This window comes from Oryctolagus cuniculus, chromosome 17, assembly GCF_964237555.1.
Source record: "Oryctolagus cuniculus chromosome 17, mOryCun1.1, whole genome shotgun sequence".
In the NCBI taxonomy this organism is placed as follows: Eukaryota; Metazoa; Chordata; class Mammalia; order Lagomorpha; family Leporidae; genus Oryctolagus; species Oryctolagus cuniculus.
In genome coordinates, this window is record NC_091448.1 from 66,765,397 (window position 1) to 66,788,867 (window position 23,471).

Consider the following 23,471-nt stretch of genomic DNA (forward strand, 5'->3'; position numbering starts at 1 on the left):
TTGGAGAAGGTGCAGCCTCTTCGGGGGCCTGTAAAATTTCAGCTGTTTCCTCCTGCTGGGTCATAGAGGGTTTCTCATCCTGCATAACTTCTGGAGATTGAATTGGCAGTGGTTCAACCTCTTCAAGAGGCGTTGGAGGCAGAGCTGGGACTGAGGCCTGAGTTGTTGTGACCTCGTGGCTGACTGGAAATGTTTCCACTTCTGCAGGGTTTTTTTTTTTTTTTTTTGACAGGCAGAGTGGACAGTGAGAGAGAGAGACAGAGAGAAAGGTCTTCCTTTGCCGTTGGTTCACCCTCCAATGGCCGCCGCGGCCGGCGCGCTGCGGCCGGCGCACCACACTGATCCGATGGCAGGAGCCAGGAGCCAGGTGCTTTTCCTGGTCTCCCATGGGGTGCAGGGCCCAAGCACCTGGGCCATCCTCCACTGCACTCCCTGGCCACAGCAGAGAGCTGGCCTGGAAGAGGGGCAACCGGGACAGAATCCGGTGCCCCAACCGGGACTAGAACCCGGTGTGCCGGTGCTGCAAGGCGGAGGATTAGCCTAGTGAGCCGCGGTGCCGGCCGTGCTGCAGGTTTTGGTGTTAGGGTCAGCTGCAGGTCTGGAGGTTTAGTAGTCACATTGGGCAAGTCGTACTGCTGAACTTGATGGTGACCTGGAGGTAAAATGGTCACTGTGTGAGGACTTGGAAGCTGGGCTGGGACTTCTGTCTTCTTTCCAGAAGATTCAACCCCCTCAGAAGACTCAGAGGGCCGCATTGGTTGCTCCTGCTCACTGATATAGGGTTCTGTCTCCACAGGAGGGCCCGGAGTCTGAGCAGAGCCCTCCTGCTGCGCTGGAGAAGAGTCCCGCTCCATGGTAGGCTCCGGAGTTATGGTCAGCGCCACATCTGCAGGCTTGATGGTCACGTTGGGCAGGTTATAACGGTGAACTTGATTCTGATCTGGAGACCAGTCCATCCCCTTCTGAATCTGTGGAGTCTGAGCTATGATAGTCTCTTCAGGAGATTCTAGCGCTTGAGCTCGGGGATCTTGCTGTACTGGAGATTTGACTTCCACAGGGAGTGCCGAAGGCTTCTCCGGGGCTTCCAGTTGGCTTCTAGAAGGTTCGATCTCAGGAGACTCAGAAGGCTGAGCAGGCTGCTCCTGATTGCTGGAGGAATATTCAGTGTTCACAGGCAGGCCTGGAGGCTGAGCTGGGGCCCCCTGCTGGGCTACAGATGGGCTGACTTCCTCAGCATACTCTGAGGGCTGAGCTGTGGCATCGTTTTGGGTAGAGAAAGGTCCAGTCTCCTCAGGGAGATCTGAGGTCTGAGCTAGACCCTCTTGAGTCCAAGATTCCACCCTCCCAGGGAAGTCCGGAGTCTGCACTGGGGCCTCTTGTTGGGCTGAGGGGAGTCCCACTCCCTCAGGATGCCCCAGAGGCTGAGCTGGAGCCTGCTCCGTGCTTGGAGTAGACTGAACTTCCTCACCTGCCCCTGAGGCTTCTGTCAGCTCCGTGTCTGCAGGTTTCAGTGTGACGCTGGGGAAGTTTGCTTGGAGAGCTACAATCTGAGGTGAGGATGGAGTGTTAGGATCATGATACACTGATGCCTGACCTACTACTTCTGCAGTAGCAAATGGATTCTGAGCGGGGGCCTCCTGCTGCAACGGAGATGCTTCTTCCTCGGGCTGCTGCAGGTCTGCACCTGGGCCCTCTTGCTGGGGTGAAGAAAGTTCATCTGGTTCAACGGGCTGTGGAGGCGGAGCTTGTTCTTCTTGCTGTGCAGAGGAGGATTGGATGGGCTCCTGAGTCTCTGGATTTTGAGTCTGGCCTTCCATCAGGAATTGAGATGGTTCAGCCTGCTCAGAGGGCTGTGCAGGTTCTCCTGGGTTCTCCTGGGATTCTGTAGGAAAACCACCAGGATAGACCCCATAGTCAGCCAGCAAAACTTGATTTTGACCCTGAAGCTTGGCCGCTTTGTCTGGAGTTCCAACAACAACCTTAGGAAGCCGTTGACGCCGAGCTAGATCTTTCTTGGGGGTCAGGGGTGAAACAATCAACTTGTTTCCTTGTGAAGACTGTCTAGAGGCGGAACGAGTGCTTCCAATGACTGGTGAGCATTTCCTTCCAGTCGAGGAGGCAGAGCCGGAGGCTGATCCTGATCCCCGTCTAGCACGGGAATCGCCTCTGGTAGCCTCTGTTGTCGAGTCAGCCTATTGAAATACTGCTTTGGAACAGCAAGCTGTTCTGGCTCTGGGGGCAGTTCCAGAAAAAGGAAGCAAACTCACAGTGGACTCTTGAGGCGAGGTCAGCACCCGGGAGGGAGCAGAAGACCCCAGGTCATCAAAGCCGCCAGGGTCTGCCATGGGTGTGAGCGAGTCAGGCGATTCAGGTGGGACATTCAAGGAGTGGGAAGACCAGGGCTCAGAGAGCCAAGGGATCTGGACTGGGAGCCCCTGGTCTTCCCGCGTGGGGTCTCCTAAGTGATGGGAAAGTGCAGGTCTCCTGTCCTCACCTTACTCGACTCCTGCTCTTTCTGTCCACTCGGGGCTTCTGTACTCTCATTGATATAGGTCTCGGTCCTCCACTGCTCTGCGTCCCATTCTTCCTTGGCTATCTTTTCTTCCTGCTGCTCACTGAGGAGCTTCATCAGGATGCCTGTTTTGGAGGTGAGCTTGGCACAGGGCAGTTGCACCTGGGCCTCAGAGCAGTCCATTTTCAGAGTGCGGATGACGTGAGAAATGAGCTTTTTCATGTCCGTGTTGGGGATGAGGGACTGTAGCTGCTGATTCAGCTGAATTTCAAACTGTTGCCCCTGGGACAGCATCACGGGGTAGGTGAAGCCTGCGGGCGTGGTGGGGGCTTCAGTGCCCTCGCTGGGGTATTCCCACTGTGTTTCCTTGGTTTGGTCCACAGTCGGCATTAGGTCGAACTCGGTCCCAGCAGAATCTGTAGCTGAAGGATCTGTGTGCATTTTGTCGCCAGGGAGCGTTTCTTCATGTGCAGTGGTGTTTTCTGGCAAAACGTTTTCTTCAAAAACACGACCTCCGGAATGGTTTTCCTCCCTAGTGTCTTCTATAGAAGGTTCTCTCAGAGGAGGACTCCCCTGAGAATGCAGGCCTCCAGGGGATGAGAAAGCCTCTCCGGAGGGGGAGTTTATGAGACTCCGCAGTGCAGGGAATGGAGGCCTCTTCCCAGCCGTCAGCCTGTTGAGGGAATTTTTCCTTCTGAACTTCCGACTCAGTTTGGCCTTGGGGGTTCGGAGGACCAGGTGAGAGCGAGTTTTGTGAAAGCGGTAATTTTGTCTGGAATGCCAGATTGGTTTCCCTGCCGCCTTATTTTTAGCTTTAGCATTGGCATCTTCTAAGACAAAAATGGTGTAGGTTAAGTCTTTTCCTTTGTTGTTGATCTCAGAGAGAGATTTTGCAGGGGAGGTAGAAGGCCTGCCCAGGATGTGTTTCTTCAGGAAAGAGGAGGCTGCAGCCTCACGTTCCTTTGTGAGCAAGGGCTCCGTGTGCAAGGAGTTTCCGGCCACCTGCCTGGGCCTCTGAGCCACTTGAAGCTCCTTCAGCTCCCTGGAGCCTGCTCTCCCAAGCCTTCTTCCCCCAATGCTCTCCGCAAAGGGCCAGGTGCCCCGTCTCCTCCCGAGGCTCTTCCTCATCTCCTGGAGGTGCCTTTCCCGTAAGCCCTTTGGCCCCTTGATGACTTTTTTCACTCTCTGCAGCCTGTACCCCACACTTGGCATGGTTGCCAGGCTGTTCTCCTGTGACGGGGCAGTTTCTGATTTCTTTTGGAGGATTTGAGGGTTAAATTGAGGACCTAACAGGATAGGCTGCATAAGCATGGCCTTTTCTTCCTTCTTAACCTCATCGATTTTTTCTTGAATTTCTTCATCTAACAAATTCTGTAGAAAATAGAGCTTTCTCAACTTATTTCTGTAAGGATGAGAGGGCCTCCTTATGTGGGTTTTCACGTAGCTCAGGGACTTATCTCTATCTTGCACATTTGAAAAAAGCAGTGTAATGAATGGTAATAATGTTGATTCTACATTTTGTAGAATTTCCTCTGAGAAATAAGGCAATATGTAATTCAGTGCACTAATAATGTCACTTTCATTGTTGAAGTCCCGCTGTTCACTCATATGGCCTGGGAAGTCCACACTGTTTCTCTCTGATACTGGGTTCCCTGGCTCAATAGTCAGCTGCTTGCTGGTGTTGTTCTTCCGGGCTTGCAATATCTTCATGAATGCCCCCTTTGGGTTCCCTATAGATGCTTCTTCAACTGTCAAAAAAAGAAGAGACTGCTTTTTGGTACGGAAGACTGATGGGACAGCTTTATGTCAGTCCACAGCCCTACACTCTGATCAATTAAATTAGGAGTCAAATCCAATATTTGGGGTACCATTGAGACTTTAGAGAGAAAAGTAAAACCAAACTCAAACCTATGAAATGGCAACAATAAAGGAGAAAAAGATATTTTTGAGAGTGGCATTCAGAAGAGTTCGCAGTGTTAAAAAGCAGTAACTATGATCAGTATTATTTCATTGGTTTCCAATGACCAACCACTCCAGGCTTAGAATAAGGCTGGAGGACAAATGGCCCCACCCAGCTGCCCCTTCTGTGGCTCTGCCCCTGCTTCTCAGCCACATCATTCCACAGTCCTGCCTCATGCTGAGGGAGCCCAAGGCTTCCTCCCTCCCTCCCTCCCTCCCTGTGGCCCTATGTTCTTGCTGCCATCACAGGTGTCCATGGCAAAAGATAGGCATGTAAGGGGAGCGAGGGCAGAGATGGTCAAGCCAAGGGGCCTTGCTCCTCACCTCAGTGTGTTCTTTCCCACCCTTGTAAAGGGAGATTAACAATGCTTGTCCTTCTCACCTCTTGAGATGAAGGGAATAATATAATTGGTAGGAAACTGGTCTGGAAGGTGAGCAACACTGTGTAGATGGGTATACAGTTATCACTGTGCTAATGCCTCAGATCCCTGACTGAGATCCGAATTCAAGCTGTCTAAGGAAGAAAGCGGTCACATTTTGGAAGTCACGACATCAGTGGTAATAACCCTCATCTACAGAAGGATACTTAAAATTACCCGAGTGTTCTGTGGATAGAAAAGCGTGAGACTCAGAGCAGGTTCAGAGTTGGACAGTCTACAAGTGCATGGAGGAGCCTTCCGACTCCATCAGAGGAGCCAGGCAGCCATTTCTGGTTATGGAACCAGAAACTCCCCGGCTCCAAATAAAACAGCATCACTTGTACTCTTTTATACAAGTGCAAAAACAAACAACCGCGGTGAGCAGTGTAGACCTGTTCTATAAGACAGAGGGCCCTTGAGGCCCAACACGTAGAAAACCAGTTTATAGACTGTGTGCAAATGAGTTATCATTGAAAAGCAAAGCACCCAAGAGCACAGAACACCACGTGTGTGGTTCCCAACATTGCTTCCTTCCCCTTCCACCTCTTTTCCATGATCCTTTGTGCATATGTAAATTACATAGCGGTAACTATGTTATTAAATTACATAGCGGTGATTGCGAACCTGACTTTCAGCAAGGGAGCAGTGTAGCAATTTAGGGAGTTTAAATCTGAATGAATGAATAAAAATTCAGCAATTAATTACATTGTTACTTTAAACTTGACCCTAAAATTTTAAAATAAGAAATTTAAAACAAATAAATATTAAAAAAAGATCCTCAGGAAGTTCCGACTCACGGCAATGTGTCGTATTTGGCAGGCATTCATTGTCACAGTGAAGCTTGACGGTGTTGCAGACAACCTCGATAGTATGTTTAAATTGGCAGAGGCAGCAGGCCATATGGCTGGGTAAGATCCTATGAATAGAGACAGAGAATTAAGTTACCTGTAAAGGGGTTCCTTGGGTGGGTCAAACAGGTGAGCCAAGGTGCCAGCAAAGGCGTTCTTGAGGTATGTGTGTGGCCAGGGCATTTGGGTAGGAGCCTGGTGGCCAATTGTTGGTCTTGAATATGAGAATAAAGGAAGGAGGGAGAGGTGGCCCAAGGAGGCATAGGCATGGAAGTGGGTGTGGTGTATCCAAAATAAAGTCAACAGGGTGAGCATTGGGCACCATGGATCTGTCGTTTGACTCAGGGGTGTCTCCTTCCAGTTCACAAGTCTCATTGTGGGTTGGGAGTGCACAGGAGGACTTCCCCCAACCTCTGGAGTACTCTTCTCCATCCCTGTTGGAAGTGTTCACTATTAGAAACTACTCTGGTCCCAGAAAAATGACTGACTGCAGTAATTGTTGGAAAAGATGTGGAGAAAAAGGAACACTTGCTCACTGATGGGTGAGTGAAAGTAATTTGACCAGGCAGGTGTTTAGCCCAGCCATGAAGATGCTGCTTGGGACAAGCACATCCCCTGCTGGAGTGCCTGGCTCCATTTCTGATCCCTGTTTCCTGCCAGGGAGTGCCCTGGGATGTGTCAGGTGGTGCTTCCCTAAATACCCAGAAATGGAAAGGCTGCAACTTATGGTAGGTGTGTGTTTTTAAGAAACTGTCAGTCTATTTTCATTATATTTTTTTTTTCAAATTTATCATTTCGAAAGTTTCTGTGGAAGGAAGAGAGAGAAACACACACAAACACATCTTTTCTTTTTTTTTTCTTTTTGACAGGCAGAGTGGACAGTGAGAGACAGAAACAGAGAGAAAGGTCTTCCTTTTGCCATTGGTTCACCCTCCAATGGCCGCCGTGGCCGGCGCATCGCGCTGATCCAAAGCCAGAAGCCAGGTGCTTTTCCTGGTCTCCCATGCGGGTGCAGGGCCCAAGGACTTGGGCCATCCTCCACTGCACTCCCGGGCCATACCAGAGAGCTGGCCTGGAAGAGGGGCAACCGGGACAGAATCTGGCGCCCCGACCGGGACTAGAACCCAGTGTGCCAGCGCCGCAAGGCGGAAGATTAGCCTATTGAGCCACGGTGCCGACCACATGTTTTCATTAGGTAGTTTACTCCCCAAATGTCTGCGACATGCAGGGCTGGGCCAGGCCAAAGCCAGGAGCTCAGAAACTAGTTTGGTTTTCCATGTGAGGAGCAAGAACTCAAGTCCTTGGGGCATCACCCACTGCCTTCCAGGGTACATGTTAGCAGGAAGCTAGGGTGGAGCAGAGCCGGGACTTGGATCCAGGCATTCTGATGTGGGATTGGAGTATCCCAGGTAGTGGCTTAACGGCTGCACCAAATGCCTGCCATCGTAAACAGTTTAATTTTTATTTGTTTTATTTTTTAAAGCTTTTATGTAATGAATGCCAATTTCATAGGTACAACTTTAGGAATATAGTGTTTTTTCCTCCATACCTGCCCTCCCACCCCCACTCCCGTCCTACCTCCTACTCCCTCTCCCATCCCATTCTTCATTAAGATTCACTTTTGATTGACTTTATATACAAAAGAGCAACTCTATACTAAGTAAAGATTTCAACACTTTGCACCAACCCCCCACCCCACAACATAAAAAGTACTGTTTGAGAACAAGTTTTGCAGTTAATTCTCATAGTACAGCTCATTAAGGACAGAGTTCCTACAGGGGGGGTAAGTGCAAACAGCTTCATTTCTAATACCCCCAAATTGGAACAACCTAAGTGTTCACAAATAGGTGAATAGATAAACTATGGTAGGTTACACGTAGTGGGCCAGGCTCTTTCTAACCAATAGAATAACCAATGGTTGAGTTGTTACAGATGACTAATGTTACTTCTTTGGGTCCAGGGAAAGCTTCATATAGAAAGAAAAAAAAAAGAAATTATCAACTCCCAACTTGACTCTCACTGGGATTAAACATGACAATAGGTCTGATCTGATTTCATCATCATTTAAAAAAATCATCTATTATTTTTCACTTTATGTTTCTGTGTGGGAGCAAACTGCTGAAATCCTTACTTAATGTATACTAAGCTGATCTTCTGTATATTAAGATATTCGAAAATGAATCTTGATGTGAATGGAAGGGGAGAGGGAGTGGGAAAGGGGAGGGTTGTGGGTGGGAGGGACGGTATGGGGGGGAAGCCATTGTAATCCATAAATCGTACTTTGGAAATTTATATTCATTAAATAAAAGTTAAAAACAAAACAAAACAAAAAAAAAAAAGAAAGAATGCACTCAGAATGCTAAGCTAGTGTTTTACTAGACTTCAATTCTAACAGGAAATTTTCGTTAAGTCCTTTCTACCCCTAACTTCGTATTTTGAAAATTTTCAAGCCTACAAAAATATCCGAAAGATTGGTGTCATGAGTTTACATGTTCTCTCACTTAGATTCAACTGTTGCTAACATTTTGCCACATTCACTTTCCACGTGTGTGTCTCTATGCACTTCTTGGACAAACCATTTGAGAATGAGCTGTAGATATGATGACCTTTTCTTGCTAAACCTGAAGTCTGCGTCTCCTAAGAACAAAGGCATTCTCCTGCATATCCACAACACTGTTATCACCCAGTCAGCTTTAACATTAACATCACCGTCTATTGTGGTCCACATGCAGGTGCTCTCAGTTGTCCCAAACATGTCTTGGCTACTTTTAAATCAGGCATTGCATTTTATTTTCATGGCTCTTTAATTTTCTTCAGTTTAGAACTGTTCCTTTTTTGCAGTGTTTCATGGCATTGGGATTTTTGAGGCATTCAAATCAGTTGTTTTACAGCATGCACCTCAATTTATCCTTCTAAGACCAATACTGAATATAATCACCAGGGAACATTTATTTTTTTGAGTGGCTAAGATTTTTTTTAAAAAGTTTTATTTATTTGAAAGGCAGAGTGATGGTTGGGTGCAGGAGAGAGAGAGAATGAGTGGAGGGAGAGGGAGAGGGAGGGAGAGAGAGAGAAAGAATGAACGTGAATAAATCTTCCAGCCACTGGTTCATGCCCCAAATGGCCACCGCAGCTGGGGTTGGGCTGGGTTGAAGTCAGGAGCCAGGAGCCAGGAGCCAGGAGCCAGGAACTATATTCAGGTCTCTCCTGGGTGGCAGGGGGTCAAGCACTTTGGTCATCCTGTGCTGCTTTCCCAGGTTCATTAGCAAGGAGCTGGATGGGAAGTGGAGCAGCTGGGACTTGAACTGGCACTCCCATATGGGATGCCAGCATCACAGACAACTTCACCTTATGCCACAACACCAGCCCCACTAGGGACCATTTCTGGCAGGAACACTGCATCTTGCATAGAGAATGTTGTAGTTTTGCTGCTTACTAAAATGGATGCACTAGGGATGATGTCAGTGATAAAATATTTATTTTTTAGAAGATTTTTATTTATTTGAGAGGTAGAGTTACAAACACAGAAAGGGAGAGACAGAGACAAAGATCTTCCATCTTAAGCTGGTTCACGTCCCAAATGGCCTCAATGGCCAGAGCTGGGCCAATCTGAAGCCAGGAGCCAGGAGCTTCTTCCGGGTCTCCCATGCAGGTGCAGAAGCTCAAGCACTTAGGTCATCTACTGCTTTCCCAGGCCATAGCAGAGAGATGGATCAGAAAAGGAGAAGCCAGGACTGGATCTGGTGCCCATATGGGATGCTGGCACCGCAGGTGGAGACAGCCCACTATACCACAGCGCTGGGCCCCAAATCATTATTTTCAAAAATATTGGCAAATCTGGGGCCGGCACCATGGTGCAGTAGGTTAATCCTTCACCTGCAGCACCGGCATCTCATATGGGCGCTGGTTCTAGTGCCAGCTGCTCTGCTTTTGATCCAGCTCTCTGCTATGGCCTGGGAAAGCAGTGGAAGATGGCCCAAGTCCTTGGGCCCTGCACCCGCATGGGAGACTGGAAAGAAGCACCTGGCTCCTGGCTTCGATCAGTGCAGCTCCAGCCATTGTGGCCATTTGGGGAGTGAACCATCGGAAGGCTTTTTTCTCTGTGTCTCTCTCTCTCTGTCTATAACTCTTATCTGTCAAATAAATAAATAAAATTTTAAAAAATATTGGAAAATCTTTTGAAATTGCTAATGACCTGAGGTATAACTTATTCTTACTAGATAATATTTAAGTATTAAAGACCATTGCACATTAATATGCAATAAAGGGGCCAGCGCTGTGCTGTAGCAGGTTAAGCCTTCACCTGCAGTGTCAGCATCCCTTATAGGCACTGGTTCAAGTCCCAGCTGCTCTGCTTCTGGTCCAGCTCCCTGCTAATGCACTTGGGAAAGCAGCAGAGGATGGTCCAAGTGCTTGGGCTCCTGCTCCCACATGATTCAGAATAAGCTCCGACTCCTGACTTTGGCCTGGCCAAGCCCTGGCTGTTGTGGTCTTTTGAGCTAGGAACCAGCAGATGGAAGATCTTTCTCTCTCTCTGTATTTCTGCATTTCTTTTTTCTTCTTTTTTTTAACTTTTATTTAATGAATATAAATTTCCAAAGTACAGCTTATGGATTACAATGGCTCCCCCCCCCATAACTTCCCTCCCACCCGCAACCCTCCCCTTTCCCTCTCCCTCCCCCTTCCATTCACATCAAGATTCATTTTCAATTCTCTTTATATACAGAAGATCAGTTTAGCATATATTAAGTAAAGATTTCAACAGTTTGCACCCACATAGAAACATACCAGGGGATTCCAATTCAATCCCATCAAGGTGGCATGTACCAATGCCATCTCACTAGTTCCGGTGATCAATTTCTGTTCAAATTGATCATAATGATAGGACTAAGAGCCAAAGGGAGCACATAAACAAGACTAGTGTCTGCAAATACTAGCTGATAGAATAAAAAAGGGAGAGAACGATCCAGCATGGGAAGTGAGATACACAGCAGACCCATAGAATGGCAGATGTCCTAAACAGCACTCTGGCCTCAGAATCAGCCCTTAAGGCACACGGATCTAGCTGAAAAGCCCATGAGAGTATTACAGGCATGGAAAGCCAAAACACTCTGGCAAAAAAAAAAAAAAAAAAAAAAAAACAAACAAAAACCCTACATGTATTTCTGCCTTTCGAATAAATAAGTAAGTCTTTAAGAATGCATTAAGGACCATCGCTTATGAGTCACGACACAAGTGAGCTGGCCTGCTTTGTCTAAACTCCTGAGGACTTCCAATAATGAACTCCAGTGTAACAATTGCTTTCAGGTTTTTATAGCCTTGGTTGCACATGGCTCCAGAAAATGCTAGCACTTTTCCTGTCCACTGATGGTCAAGTATGAAAAAAAGCAGCTAGAACACCACAGCCTTGGCTAACTGAGAAAGCTTGTTGATGATGAGAGCTTTGACTCTTTGGAGAGGAAGGCCTCTCACTGACCTGGGAGGATCCACTGTGGCAGATGCTGCCCAAGGTTGAGGAAGAGGAGGCTAGAGCAGAAACCAGTGGACTTGATGATGTGGGAACGTTAGTCAAGGAGGTGATCTGACAGAAGTGATTAGGGCAGGGTATGCTGTGAGAGGCCTTTCCCCATTCTTATCTTGTGGAGTCCGCTCAACTAGCCTTATCATAGTTTCTGTTTAGCTTGTCCAATTGGCAGGGGGGAGGTCACAATGGAAGTTGCAGTGAGTTTATGGTAAAATGTCAGAATAGGGCTCTAAGGAAATCCTTTTTAAAACTTCAAAACTTGAGATACTTCAAACTCTGCATGAAAATTAACTAGAAAGGATCATGGACCTAAATGTAACTCTACAGTTTCTACAAGAAAACAGGAGAAAATCTCTGTAACTTTAGATTAGACAATGGGTTATTTGAAAGATTTTTTTCAGGAAAGGCACAATAAAAGGACAAACCATACAAGATAAAAGTTGCTATAGGCTCATCAACATTAAAAAAAAATTAACTTCTACTCTTCAGAAGGTACACTTAGTAGAGTGAAATGATAACTCACAACCAGAGAGAAGATATTTACTAAACATACATCTGAGAGAAAGTACTCATACCCAGAGCATATAAAACACTCTTAAAACTCCCTAAGATTACCATCAAATTACTACATGGGAACAGATTTGAATAGACACTTGGTAAAGATATTTGCACAACAGTATCGTCAGTTATTAGAGAAGTCTAAGTTTAAACTGCAGTGAGTGTACCCAAGGTGCCAGCGTTAGGATGACTGAGTCCCGCATTTGAGCACTTGCATTTGATTCTTCTCTCTGGTTCCTGATTCCAGCTTCCTGCTAATATAGTTCTTCTGCCTTTCTTTGGTTGAGTAACTGGGGTTCCTGCCACCTACATGGGAGATCTGGGTTGAATTCCCAGCTGTCAATTCCAGCTTCAGCCCAATGCTGGTCTTGGTGGCATTTGGTGAGAGAACTGATTGACTCTCTAGTAACTATTTTTAAATACTAAAAAAACATATAGAGATTCCACTATTTATCTACTGGCAGAAGAGCTACATTAAAAAAAGTTTTATTTTTTAACTTATTTGAAAGAACGAGAGAGAGAGAGAGAGAGAGAGAGAGAAAGAAAGAGATTGATTGATTGACCTTCCATCTGCTGGTTCACTTCCCCAAATGCTGATAACAGCCAGGGTTGGGCCAGGACTATGCCAAGGACATAGGTCTCAATGTGTGGGTCTCCTACATGGGTGGCAGAGACCAGAATACTTGAGTTACCATCGGCTACCTCCCAGGGTGCACATTAGCTGGAAGCAGAGTAGCTGGGACTCAAACTTGGCACTCTGATACGGGATGTAGGCATCCCAAGTGGTATCTTATTTATTTATTTATTTATTTATTTATTTATTTGACATGTAGAGTTAGACAGTGAGAGGGAGAGACATAGAGAAAGGTCTTCCTTCCATTGGTTCACCTCCCAATCACCCCCCAAATGGCCGCTACCGCCGGAGCTGCGCCGAACTGAAGCCAGGAGCCAGGTGCTTCCTCCTGGTCTCCCATGCGGGTGCAGGGTCCAAGCACTTGGGCCATCCTCCACTGCCTTCCCGGGCCACAGCAGAGAGCTAGATTGGAAGAGCAGCAGCTGGGACTAGAACCTGGTGCCCATATGGGATGCTGGTGCCACAGGTGGAGGATTAGCCAAGTAAGCCATGGTGCTGGCCCCCCAAGTGGTATCTTAATGCTGTGCCACAATGTCCAGTTTCTAAATGTTTGTTAAAAAAGTTGAAATCTGAGGACTGGGACAACACATGTTGCAACTGCCACTCTCGAACATTGTTGGTGAGAGTGCAGACTGCAGCAGCTACTTGGCAAACAGTTTAGCTGTGTGTTAAACAGTTCAATATACACTTAGTAGGTAATGAACTGTCCTACCCCTAGATCTTTACACCAAAGAAATGAAGACACATATCCACTCACAGACCTCCATGTGAGTGCTGTTAGTGGCTTTATTTATAATTGCAAAAAGTTGGAAAACACAGTTCTATAAGCTGATGAAATGGATAAACTGGTGTAACTACACAATTGGAATATTACTTAGCAATAGGTAGAGGCAGCAACATGAATAGTAGTTTAATCTCTAAAGGATTATGCTGAGTAAAGGAGCCAGACACAAGAGGCTACACTTACTACATGATTTTGCTTATAAGACACTGTGGAAGGAAAAACTACAAGAATAGAAACAGGATGAGTGGTTTGCAGGGCCTGGGTCTGGGGATGGGAGGAGACGATTGATTGGAAAGGACCATGAGGGACCTTTTTGGGTTGATAGAAATGTTCTACATCAGGAATTTGGTGGTGGTTACATAACCACGTGTTTGCCAAAACTCAGCAAACTTTACAGTGTGAATTGAAATACATAAAAATTATACCTCCATAAGCCTGACTTAAGAAAACAAGTCTACAGACTTACATGGAAATAAACCTAAGAAAAAGATAACTTACAGGTTTTCCAATTGAAGAGTCATCATGAGGATGTTCTCAACTGTGGTAAGTGGTACTTGTGTTGTTCCCAAGTCTCTGAAGGAGAAAGCCCAAACATTCATGGTATGGACCTCAATAAAAAGATCTGTCTTTAAAAAGGTTGTTTCAGGAAGATGTGGTTACATCAGTTTTGGCTTCTCTATAAAGCAAGACAGCTCAAGAGTTTGTCATGGAGACAGTTCCAGAAAGCCCTGGTTGAAATGACTTTACTATTTGCATCATCAGATTAATGACCTTGGCATTGAAGAGTGGAACCTACACCTTTTTCTGCCATTGTCTTATTTTTCATTTTATACTACATTGACCTCTTTTAATTCTTATTTTTTTCTTTAAAAAATTTACATCTATACCTCTTTGCTTGGGATAGATGGTATTCCTAACATGTATTTGCATGTAACACTGTCTCCCTCTGCCAGCTGTCTTTCCCATGATAAATTCTTTCTCAGTTCTTGCCTCAGTCAATAACTTTTTTTCAGTAACCTATTTTTTTTTCAGTAACCTAATTTAAAATCATGACTTTTTAGCCTCAATCTCAAATATTTAATGTTTGATGAAAATAAAAAAGGATTAGTTTAATACTTACAGATATTTTAATGCTGGCAGTTTAAAAAGATACGAATCTTCAACGTTTTTCAGAGGATTACGATTGAGATTTCTGAAAAATGCAATGGAATTAAAGTTATTGGCCTTTCAATAAGCACAAGATTGTATGAGAAATTATATTCTTTTTTGTGTAGACATTTTAGGCTTAAAATTACTTTCTGTGTACTTATAAATCACCCTTAGAATTCAAAAAGCACTTGTTCTTTGGGAACTACCTATGTCTCTTAGAGGATGAATGGAGAAGAGAAAGAGAAAAGATACAAAAAAATGCATAATAAACAAAAAGTATGCAAAAGAACTTTTTAGGTGAAAAGCCTTAGAAGTGGAGCCAGTGTTTTGCCTAGCAATTAACACCCAGATTGGGATACCTACGTCTCAAATCAGATGCCTGGGTTTGATTCCCAGTTCCAGCTTCTAATTGCAACTTCCTGTTAATGCAGACCCTGGGAGGCAGTGGTGATGGCTCAATTGGTTGATTCTTTGCTGCCTACTTGGAGACGTGGACTGGTTTCTGGTTTCCAGCTTCAGCCTGGGCCTGGCCTAGCCTCGCCCGAGCCATTGCAGGTATTTGGGAAGTGAACTAGTGGACGGGAGCTGTCTGTGTCTTAAAAAAGAAAGATGTATAGAAGTGACCACACTGATAGGGAAGCCCTTTTTTGTGTAGGAAACACTAATCCTGTGTTCTCCATAATTCAAGGTGCTTGCCTTTCATCTTTAGAAATTTTAAACAAGCCATGACTTAATTCATTTAGTTGATGGAAAAAGAACCCACGTCAAAGCCATACTCTTGTCACGTTCTTCCACTGGTGTTCTCATTTCGCATCACACATCATCACATCACATCACATCACATCACACCACATCATCACGTCACATCACATCACATCACATCACATCACATCACATCACATCACATCACATCATCACGTCACATCACATCACACTGATCATCACATCACATCACGTCACATTGCATCACATCACATCACAGTCTTTGTTACGTTGCTTGTTGGCCTGTCAGTCTCCTGGCCTGTTAGCCCCTTGAGGGCAGGGAACATATGTTATTGTCTTTGTTATGCCTGTGTGTGGCATAGTGCCTGAAATTTACTGCATGGTTAATAAATATTTGTTGAGTAAAGAAATCACATTTTGTTTCCATACCAATACAATGAATAAATTCGTGTTGTGGGAAATTTCATTCCTAAATGCTGTAATAGATTTTTAAAGTTTTTAAAGCAAGCAAACAAAAACAAAAACAGGTAAAAAAAACTGCCTTTAGTTTAACTCTACTCAAAAACGTACTGTACTGTTACAGACTGTGAAAATAATAATTCTTACAGATGATATTGATTGGGCTGCCAAGCATCTGTGTTCAGCATTCAACACTGGATGTTCCCAGTAACCTCTGTGATAGGTATTGTACCCCAGTAGCCTATTGTGATATATATTGTGCTGAGTCACAGAGGCTGTGTAACTTGTTGTAGGTCACTGCACTTGTAAGAAGCAAAGCTGGAGCTGGAGCTCAGTCCTGCCCCAGACTGTGTCTAATATGTGTGCAGAAAAGGGTCCAAATATTTGTCACTTTAATCTGAAGCTTGAGATGACTAAATATAGAAGTACTTTGAAAATTTCATCAACCTTCTCAGGATAGCGCTCATGAAAATTAGTTTCTCTTTTTATTCCTTTTCCCTAATCTTATCCCACGATTAGATATTTAGCTCAGAGTCATTGAGACTAGAGATTTAAAAGCATGTTGTAGGTGACATCAGTGGAAACCTATGTAAACAGTGGAGTGAGAACATTTGAAAATGTATCCCTTCATAAAGGGAACAACAAAATGGTAAAAGTGGTCAGAATCAAGTTTTTGATAATTCTGGAAATTTAACCAAAGGCTTGCAGCCACCTGTGGGGCATTTACTCAAGAAAATTGGCTGACTTTCTCTAAGAATAGTGAGATTTGTGTGGGTTTTGTGTATTTAACTTGCCCTAGACAGTTCCTCCCTGGCAAGCTCAGTGGTAGCCTTAAAAATAGGCTTGGCAGCTTATGACAAGAGCCTCGGGTGATAACTGACGTCATAAATAAGAGTGTCAATTGTTAAATCAACAACAGGAGTCACTGTGCACTTACTCCCCATGTAGGATCTCTGTCCTTAATGTGTGGTACTATGTGAATTAATGGTATAACTAGTACTCAAACAATACTTTATACTTTGTGTTTCTGTGTGGGTGCGAACTGCTGAAATCTTTACTTAGTATATACTAAGTTGATCTTCTGTATATAAAGAGAATTGAGAATGAATCTTGATGAAGAATGGGATGAGAAAGGGAATGGGAGATGGGATGACTGCAGGTGGGAGGGAGGTTATGGGGGGAAAAAGCCACTATAATCCAGAAGTTGTACATTGGAAATGTATATTTATTAAATAAAAGTTAAAAAAAAGAAACATCTGCTTTAGGAATAGACTGATGTCTTAGCAACATTTGGGTTTAGGTTTTTGGATTGTGGATTAATTTTATTTTTGATTTGTTGCTTCTCAAAATTTTTTAAAATTATGAGATGTATTACTTGCATACTCAAAGTCATATGTAACCATGTGAATGTTGGATAATGTTTGAACTTTGTCTAAGTTATTTTGTCTACATTTGAACCAAATCAGGAATTATAATAAGAAAAGAGAAGTATGTGTAAAATGAGCAACAACAACAAAAAAACCTCAAACTCTCCAAAAAAAAATAGCCTGTATGCCCAGTATCAGAGAGAGTGAGGGAGAGGGATAGAGGGATAGAGGGACAGAGGGACAGAGGGAGGGAAGGAGGGAGGGAGGGGGAGAGAGAGAGAGAGAGAGAGAGAGAGAGAGAGAATGAAAATGAATGGAGATGAGGGCCGGCGCCGTGGCTCACTAGGCTAATCCTCCGCCTAGCGGCGCCGGCACACCGGGTTCTAGTCCCGGTCGGGGCGCCAGATTCTGTCCAGGTTGCCCCTCTTCCAGGCCAGCTCTCTGCTGTGGCCAGGGAGTGCAGTGGAGGATGGCCCAGGTGCTTGGGCCCTGCACCCCATGAGAGACCAGGAAAAGCACCTGGCTCCTGGCTCCTGCCACCGGATCAGCGCGGTGCGCCGGCCGCAGTGCGCTGGCCGCGGCGGCCATTGGAGGGTGAACCAACGGCAAAGGAAGACCTTTCTCTCTGTCTCTCTCTCTCACTGTCCACTCTGCCTGTAAAAAAAAAAAGAAAGAAAAAAAAAGAAAATGAATGGAGATGAGCATGCAGAATGAAGCTGAGCCTCTCCAAAGTGCATCCCAGTGAGCTGTCAGAATCTTGGGCCATCTTCCACTGCTTTCCCAGGCCATAGCAGAGAGCTGGATTGGAAGTGGAGCATCCAGGTCTCAAACCGGCACCTATATGGGATGCTGGCGCTTCAGGCCAGGGCTTTAATCTGCTGTGCCACAGCACCAGCCGTGTCTCTGACTTTCAAATAAATGAATAAATCTTAAAGAAAAAAGTAAAAGAACAAAAAAACCCTAAAGCCAATGAAGAGAATACTTTAAGAGAAGCATACGGTGCAGAGGAAGAATTACCTTAAGAGAAAAGAAGACCTCTTGCCACACAGATGAGAATATGGTGCAGATGAAAAGATTATGAGAAGAAAAGTGTAATAGTTGCAGGAAGTGACAATGTGAAAACTTGTGAACCCTTACAAAACACCCCCAAAGGGCAGACCTGAGTTGTTCTCTTCATCTGTAAGGTTTATGCCTCTCTCTGAGTTTGGGGAGATGCTGTTTGGATTCCAGGACACACCACAGAGGGAGGACTGTGCCAGCAGTGTGCAAATGCAGGTGTATCCACAGCTTGCCTGAAGGAGGCTATGCCCATGGCTGACCTTCAGTGTACGACCACACCCAGCTCACCTACAGTGTCAACAGTGGGGCGAATATCTGAGGAGGGAGAAAGCCTGGACTCTCCTCCTAGTCACCCACAGTGCTTGTGAGTAACAGACGAGTGAGCATGTGGATGTGCTCTGTCTGGATAAGGGAGCCCCTCTCTACACTCTAGAGTCCTTCCACTACTAAACTATGAAACTTGTTTTGTGAGGACCAATGAAGTGACTAAAACAATTTTTAGAAAGAAGCCAATGAGTTAAGACTTAATGTACATGTGTGGGGAGCAACTCGGACTAGACTAAGTTACTGGAATTAAGACTTATTCTATGCATCTGCTCTCCCACAATATGGCGCTGGGAGAGGAGCAAACAGCTTCTACCCAGCTGCCTTTCACCAACTTGACAAGCTGCAGGAGCTGCTCCTGATTGGAGGAGAGCAGCGTACTCGGCGTGTGGGTAGCAGAGTTGGGATTGGTGGAAGAGGACTATAAAGGAGGAGAGAGACAACATGCACCAGGAACATCTATCTGAAGGAACACCTGTGCAGCCCCCGAGAGAGCCAGCCGGCGGTGTGCCGCTCCCCCGCAGAAGTGGGGAAAGCGGCAGGGGGAACCGCCCTTCCACGGAGGTGGAAGGGACGGTAGCCAACCTGGGAAGAACCAGCAGCAAACCTGGGGAGGGCCGAGCAGACGAAAGAACAACGCAGGGTCCTGTGTCGTTCCTCCACGAAGAGGGGGAGCGACATAAATGAATGAAGCAGAAGAAATAAAGTATACTTAATGTTTAGAATTATCAATTACTGCTGATTTTCCATAATATATTTCATTTCTGATTTCACTGAAAGATTTGATGAGTATTACTATTCAAAGAATGTTATGTCACTGGTAAGCTCTTGGCATGTCTTTGAGGTAGATTTCATATTCACAATAGATTGATCCTACCACACTGCTGTTTTACACAGAGACTTCATTCAGAAGAATGTTTACTGGGCTGCATGTAGTACATGCAAAGTAAGGGTGAATGCAGATTTTGCTGAGCATGAGCCTAACCTAATTTGGGGAATCCCTTATAATGAAACATGCAGAATTATGAATATAAAAATTGCTCCAGCCCCTCCCAGGACCTTGGAAGGGGCACGTGCAAGCGTAAAGCCTTGAAGCTTAGGCTCCAGTTCATGATGAATCCAGCTCAGCTGGCACTCTTTTCTGGACTCTGTAATGCAGTGAACAGCATTGTTTTCACTTTAAAAACCCTCATCTTTGGTCATAAGATCACTGGTGTCTTCCTGGGGCAACGGGGATAGCAAAAGTTTCCTTGAAGCAGATTTGTCTAATAAAAGAATATGTCCCCAAATAAAGGAGACCCGCTCCCAACACACACTTGGTGTATTACAGCCATTGTGCCAATTTTTGAAGCAACCATGAGTTAGATATGTTCAGATCGCATGATAAGAGGATTAGTTTCCAATACCAGCTAGCTCTGGTTTTTGCATCACCATGAAGCAAATGCTTTTTTTCTTTGGCTTAAGATGGACACAGAAACTTGAGATAAATGAACTGGTGCCTCATGCACTGTACGCCATCCCTAGCTCTGCTCCTACTTTTTCAGCTCAACTCTCTGGCCTTGCTGCACAGATGCTAGCATGGCTGTCACTCATTTTCCCATCAATGTCCAACTTCCCCCTGCTGGCATGAAAGTCTCTGGAGACAAAGCTTCTGTCCTGTTCCAGTTTGTACCCCCAGCACTTAATACAGCACCTGGCACTCGGTGGGCCTGGCACTCAGTGAATGTTCTTAAATGAATTCATTACTTTTCATCCACTGTGATTCCACAGATTTTCTCCCTGTGTTGTCTACAGAAAGCTGTACTGGAACTCGGCCCCTTAGGAGGGAATCTAATGGAATGATATATGTTGAGGCCATTTTTACTGATGCTACCAAAACCACTTGGTGTTGGGGCTCCAGGAACCAGCTCCCGGTGTGTGGGTGAAGTAAAAACAGACTCTCAGTGTTCTTCCTCAAGATCTGCAGGCACTGTTGGTCCATCCCCAACACATCCTAAAACCTTCCCTCATAACCAGAATGAATTGTGTTTGGCTGGGATTCTGAACCACAGAACAGGTGGATAGTCTTTCAACATCAGGTTTAGTGGAGAATCTGTATCTTGAATCTAATATTCCCTTGGGCCATTGAACATCACAGAATTGTTGAGTTGAAAGTGAATAAAACTCACTTTCTGTTGCAGTTTAGTCAGGACAAAATATGTGGGATTAGGCTAGAGCAGTGTATTTTCTTATTTTTTTAACACTACAGTTTAACATATATGCCACTTCTTCCTATTTCAAAAGTTATTAGTATCCACAGATAATTTATAAATTGAGAGCTAAATACATTTTGGAAAAAGCTTATGATCTGGGTGGGTGATGGGGAGAGATGTGCCCTTTGGCTGGGTCCCAGGAATTATTTTTGCATTAGGATTTAAAAGCAGGTAACCCTGAGAAAGCACCAGAACCTTTTTCTCCCAGAGTACTTTGTGTTAGATTTTTGGAAAAAAAAAAATGGAAATGAAGACCTTCTTTGCAGAGTTTATATACAGGGCTTAATACCCAGATAAGCATAACTATATACCATTTTTATACACAAATGGTTTTTAAATATGTATTCATCATCTATTGCACTTACACATTGTGCAAAAACTGCATTCCATGCCACGCCTGAAATGTCCCAAAGCTCAGTTCTGTCAGTAAATTGCAACCAAGATTTCTACAAAAAAAGACACGAGTGAAAGAGAATGAAGAAGAAAAAAAGAAATATTTTCAGAATACTCTTCTTTCAGGAGTGATTCTAATTTTTATAGATGAAACAATACTTCCACATTTTATCTACACACTAAAGAATTTACTGGTACTGGAAGATTTGGTTTCTGAATTATACTTGCACATTTACATTAAATTTCATCATATTATTTTCATATTACATGACATACTTGTACTGTGTGATCTTTACTTCTCTGGAACAGAGTTTCACAACTTGAATGCTATTGACATTTTGGACTCGATAATGCTTTTCTTGTGGAGGTTTGTCCTGTACATAGTAAGTGGCTTAACAGCAGGCTGGGCTTAGCTCACGCAGTGTCAGCAGCACGTGCAGGGCTGCAAGCTGTTACCTGAATGCAAAATCATGTTGGCTGAGAAGCCCTGCTCTGTGGGATTCACTCTGACTTTTGTACCTGATAGTATTTTTGCTAGAGAGGAAAAGGACCTGTTACAGAATTTTAGCAACCTTCTACTACAAATGTAAAGTAGAATCTTAACCCTATTTCAAGGTGAACAGTGAAGATTTATTAAAATTCCAAATGTGATGAAATTGTAACTTACATAGACTGCAAAAAAGGGAGTGACTCAAATGCACGTCTTTCGATAAACTCTATTTTATTGCAGGATAAATCTCTAGGAAAAGGAAAACATTGCCTTGGTTAGCTATTACCTATATAGTCAGTGGGGATAATAAAATTTGCATTTGATAATGTTGGATATGCAGTTTTTACCTAAACTGTAAAGCTTTGGACTTGTATTTGACCCTCTGGAGATACTACCCCTTCTTACAACCTCTCCTAATAGTCTCACTGTTAGAACCTTCATCAATGACATACACAACTATAGATCTTGATAGATTGTGGTGGTAAACTTTCCTGAGTGCAGAATTGATTAGATGAACTTTCATAGTCTTCATCCATTTGAAACAAGGAGCAAAGCTGTCATCTCCATTTTTAATGTCTAATATTCCAAAGAATTCTCACATTTTCACATCTTTCCTGGTTTAGTCCTAGTTTTCTAACTTCATTCAATACCAGAAAAAAAGATGCCCTTTTGAATCATTTGAAATGAAATTGGTTCTCTAATTAATTCATTATTTTGAACTGATTCAGAATTACACTTTCTGTCATACTAAAGGAAATTTATTTGTTGCTTGTTGCTTGATAGTCCATGAAAGCCATGATAGAACCGTCAGAAAACAGCATGACACTGGATTCCCACTTGAAAACACTCTTGGTGGTAGAGGACTCTTACTTCCACTGATTACAATTTGACCCTCACTTTTCACCTGCAACTCATCTGTTGGTGGCTCCATCTCTAGAATCTCCTTCTCTCACCTGTCCCACGCGCAGTCACCAGTGGGACTTGCCCTAAGTGACTCTCCGAGGCCAATATCACTAGGTGCTTACAGAAGAGGCAGATTCTCAGCCCTGTTCTAGACCGACTCAGGCAGTTACTGTGGGGGTAGGGTTCAGAGCCCCAGGTAACTGTGGTGCAAGCTCAAGTCTGTTTTAGAGCACTGCTGTGACAGCATGGTTCCCCGTGGTGACTCTTGCTCAGCATTCAAAGGCCTGGAAGACCTGGCTTCACCCTCCAGCTTTCCCTGCATCTCTGTGCCTCAGAAGCTTCCATGTTTTCCCTTTCTCCCACGATATTCTCTCCAAGACGTCTGATGATGCCCACTGCCCCCTTGGAAGTCCTGTTCAACTGGCATTGCTCCCTGGTTCCATCGTCCCTGACCCAGCCCAAAGTCTTCTCCCTCGTCTGGACTCTATATCCATTTCTTTTGATATCGTTACTTGTGCCTTCCATTTCCCCAGAGCATAAACTTCTTGAAAGCATGGATTCGGCCTTGCTCATCTACATTGCCCACTATGTTTAAAACTGACTCATGGAAATAGACTCAGGTGTTTATTAAATGAAGGAATGGTTGAGTAGGTAGAAGAAGGAAAAGTGAATTTTTAAAAAGCAGTGTGGTTTTATTATTCCCTGGTCCCTCTGCAGCACTCTGTCAGCTACATAGTGCTTATTGGGTATTGGTTTGAGCTTGTGTATTTGTTTCCCCTGCAAGATTGTGAGCTCTTGGGAAGGTGGGATCCTGTCTTACTCATTTATGTGTCTCCAGTACTAGGCAAAGTGTTTGGCTTTCTCTTTCAGCTTTAGACAATTGATTGGCATTTTGAAAATGAAGTGAATACATATGCTAGCATAAACTAATTAGGCTACAAAGGATTTTCCAGCAGAAACAATGAAGGGCCTATTCTACCAGCAGTAGTCTCATTTGTTTTTCTCCAAACCATGTTTGCAAGGTTCCGGAGCCCAGATGGGAAAGGTGCTCAAGAGGAACCATGCAGATGTGGTTGTCCCCGTATGGCCTAGAAGTTCTGATCATCATTCAAAG

At 44.6% G+C, this 23,471-nt stretch overlaps 1 protein-coding gene across 1 annotated transcript in view; it reads right to left on the reverse strand.

Annotated features, from left to right (window-relative positions):
* Positions 1-1,175: 1,175 nt before the first annotated feature.
* Positions 1,176-23,471, reverse strand: part of LOC138846310 (leucine-rich repeat-containing protein 37A3-like) — a 31,474-nt gene continuing 9,178 nt past the window's right edge. The window contains exons 4-9 of the mRNA XM_070061704.1: positions 21,632-21,703; positions 20,937-21,017; positions 14,359-14,430; positions 13,737-13,811; positions 5,688-5,806; positions 1,176-4,260 (exon numbers count right to left, since the gene is read on the reverse strand). Coding sequence (XP_069917805.1) covers positions 2,459-4,260; positions 5,688-5,806; positions 13,737-13,811; positions 14,359-14,430; positions 20,937-21,017; positions 21,632-21,703 — 2,221 coding nt within the window. The 3' untranslated portion in view covers positions 1,176-2,458. The remainder of the gene's footprint in view (positions 4,261-5,687; positions 5,807-13,736; positions 13,812-14,358; positions 14,431-20,936; positions 21,018-21,631; positions 21,704-23,471) is intronic.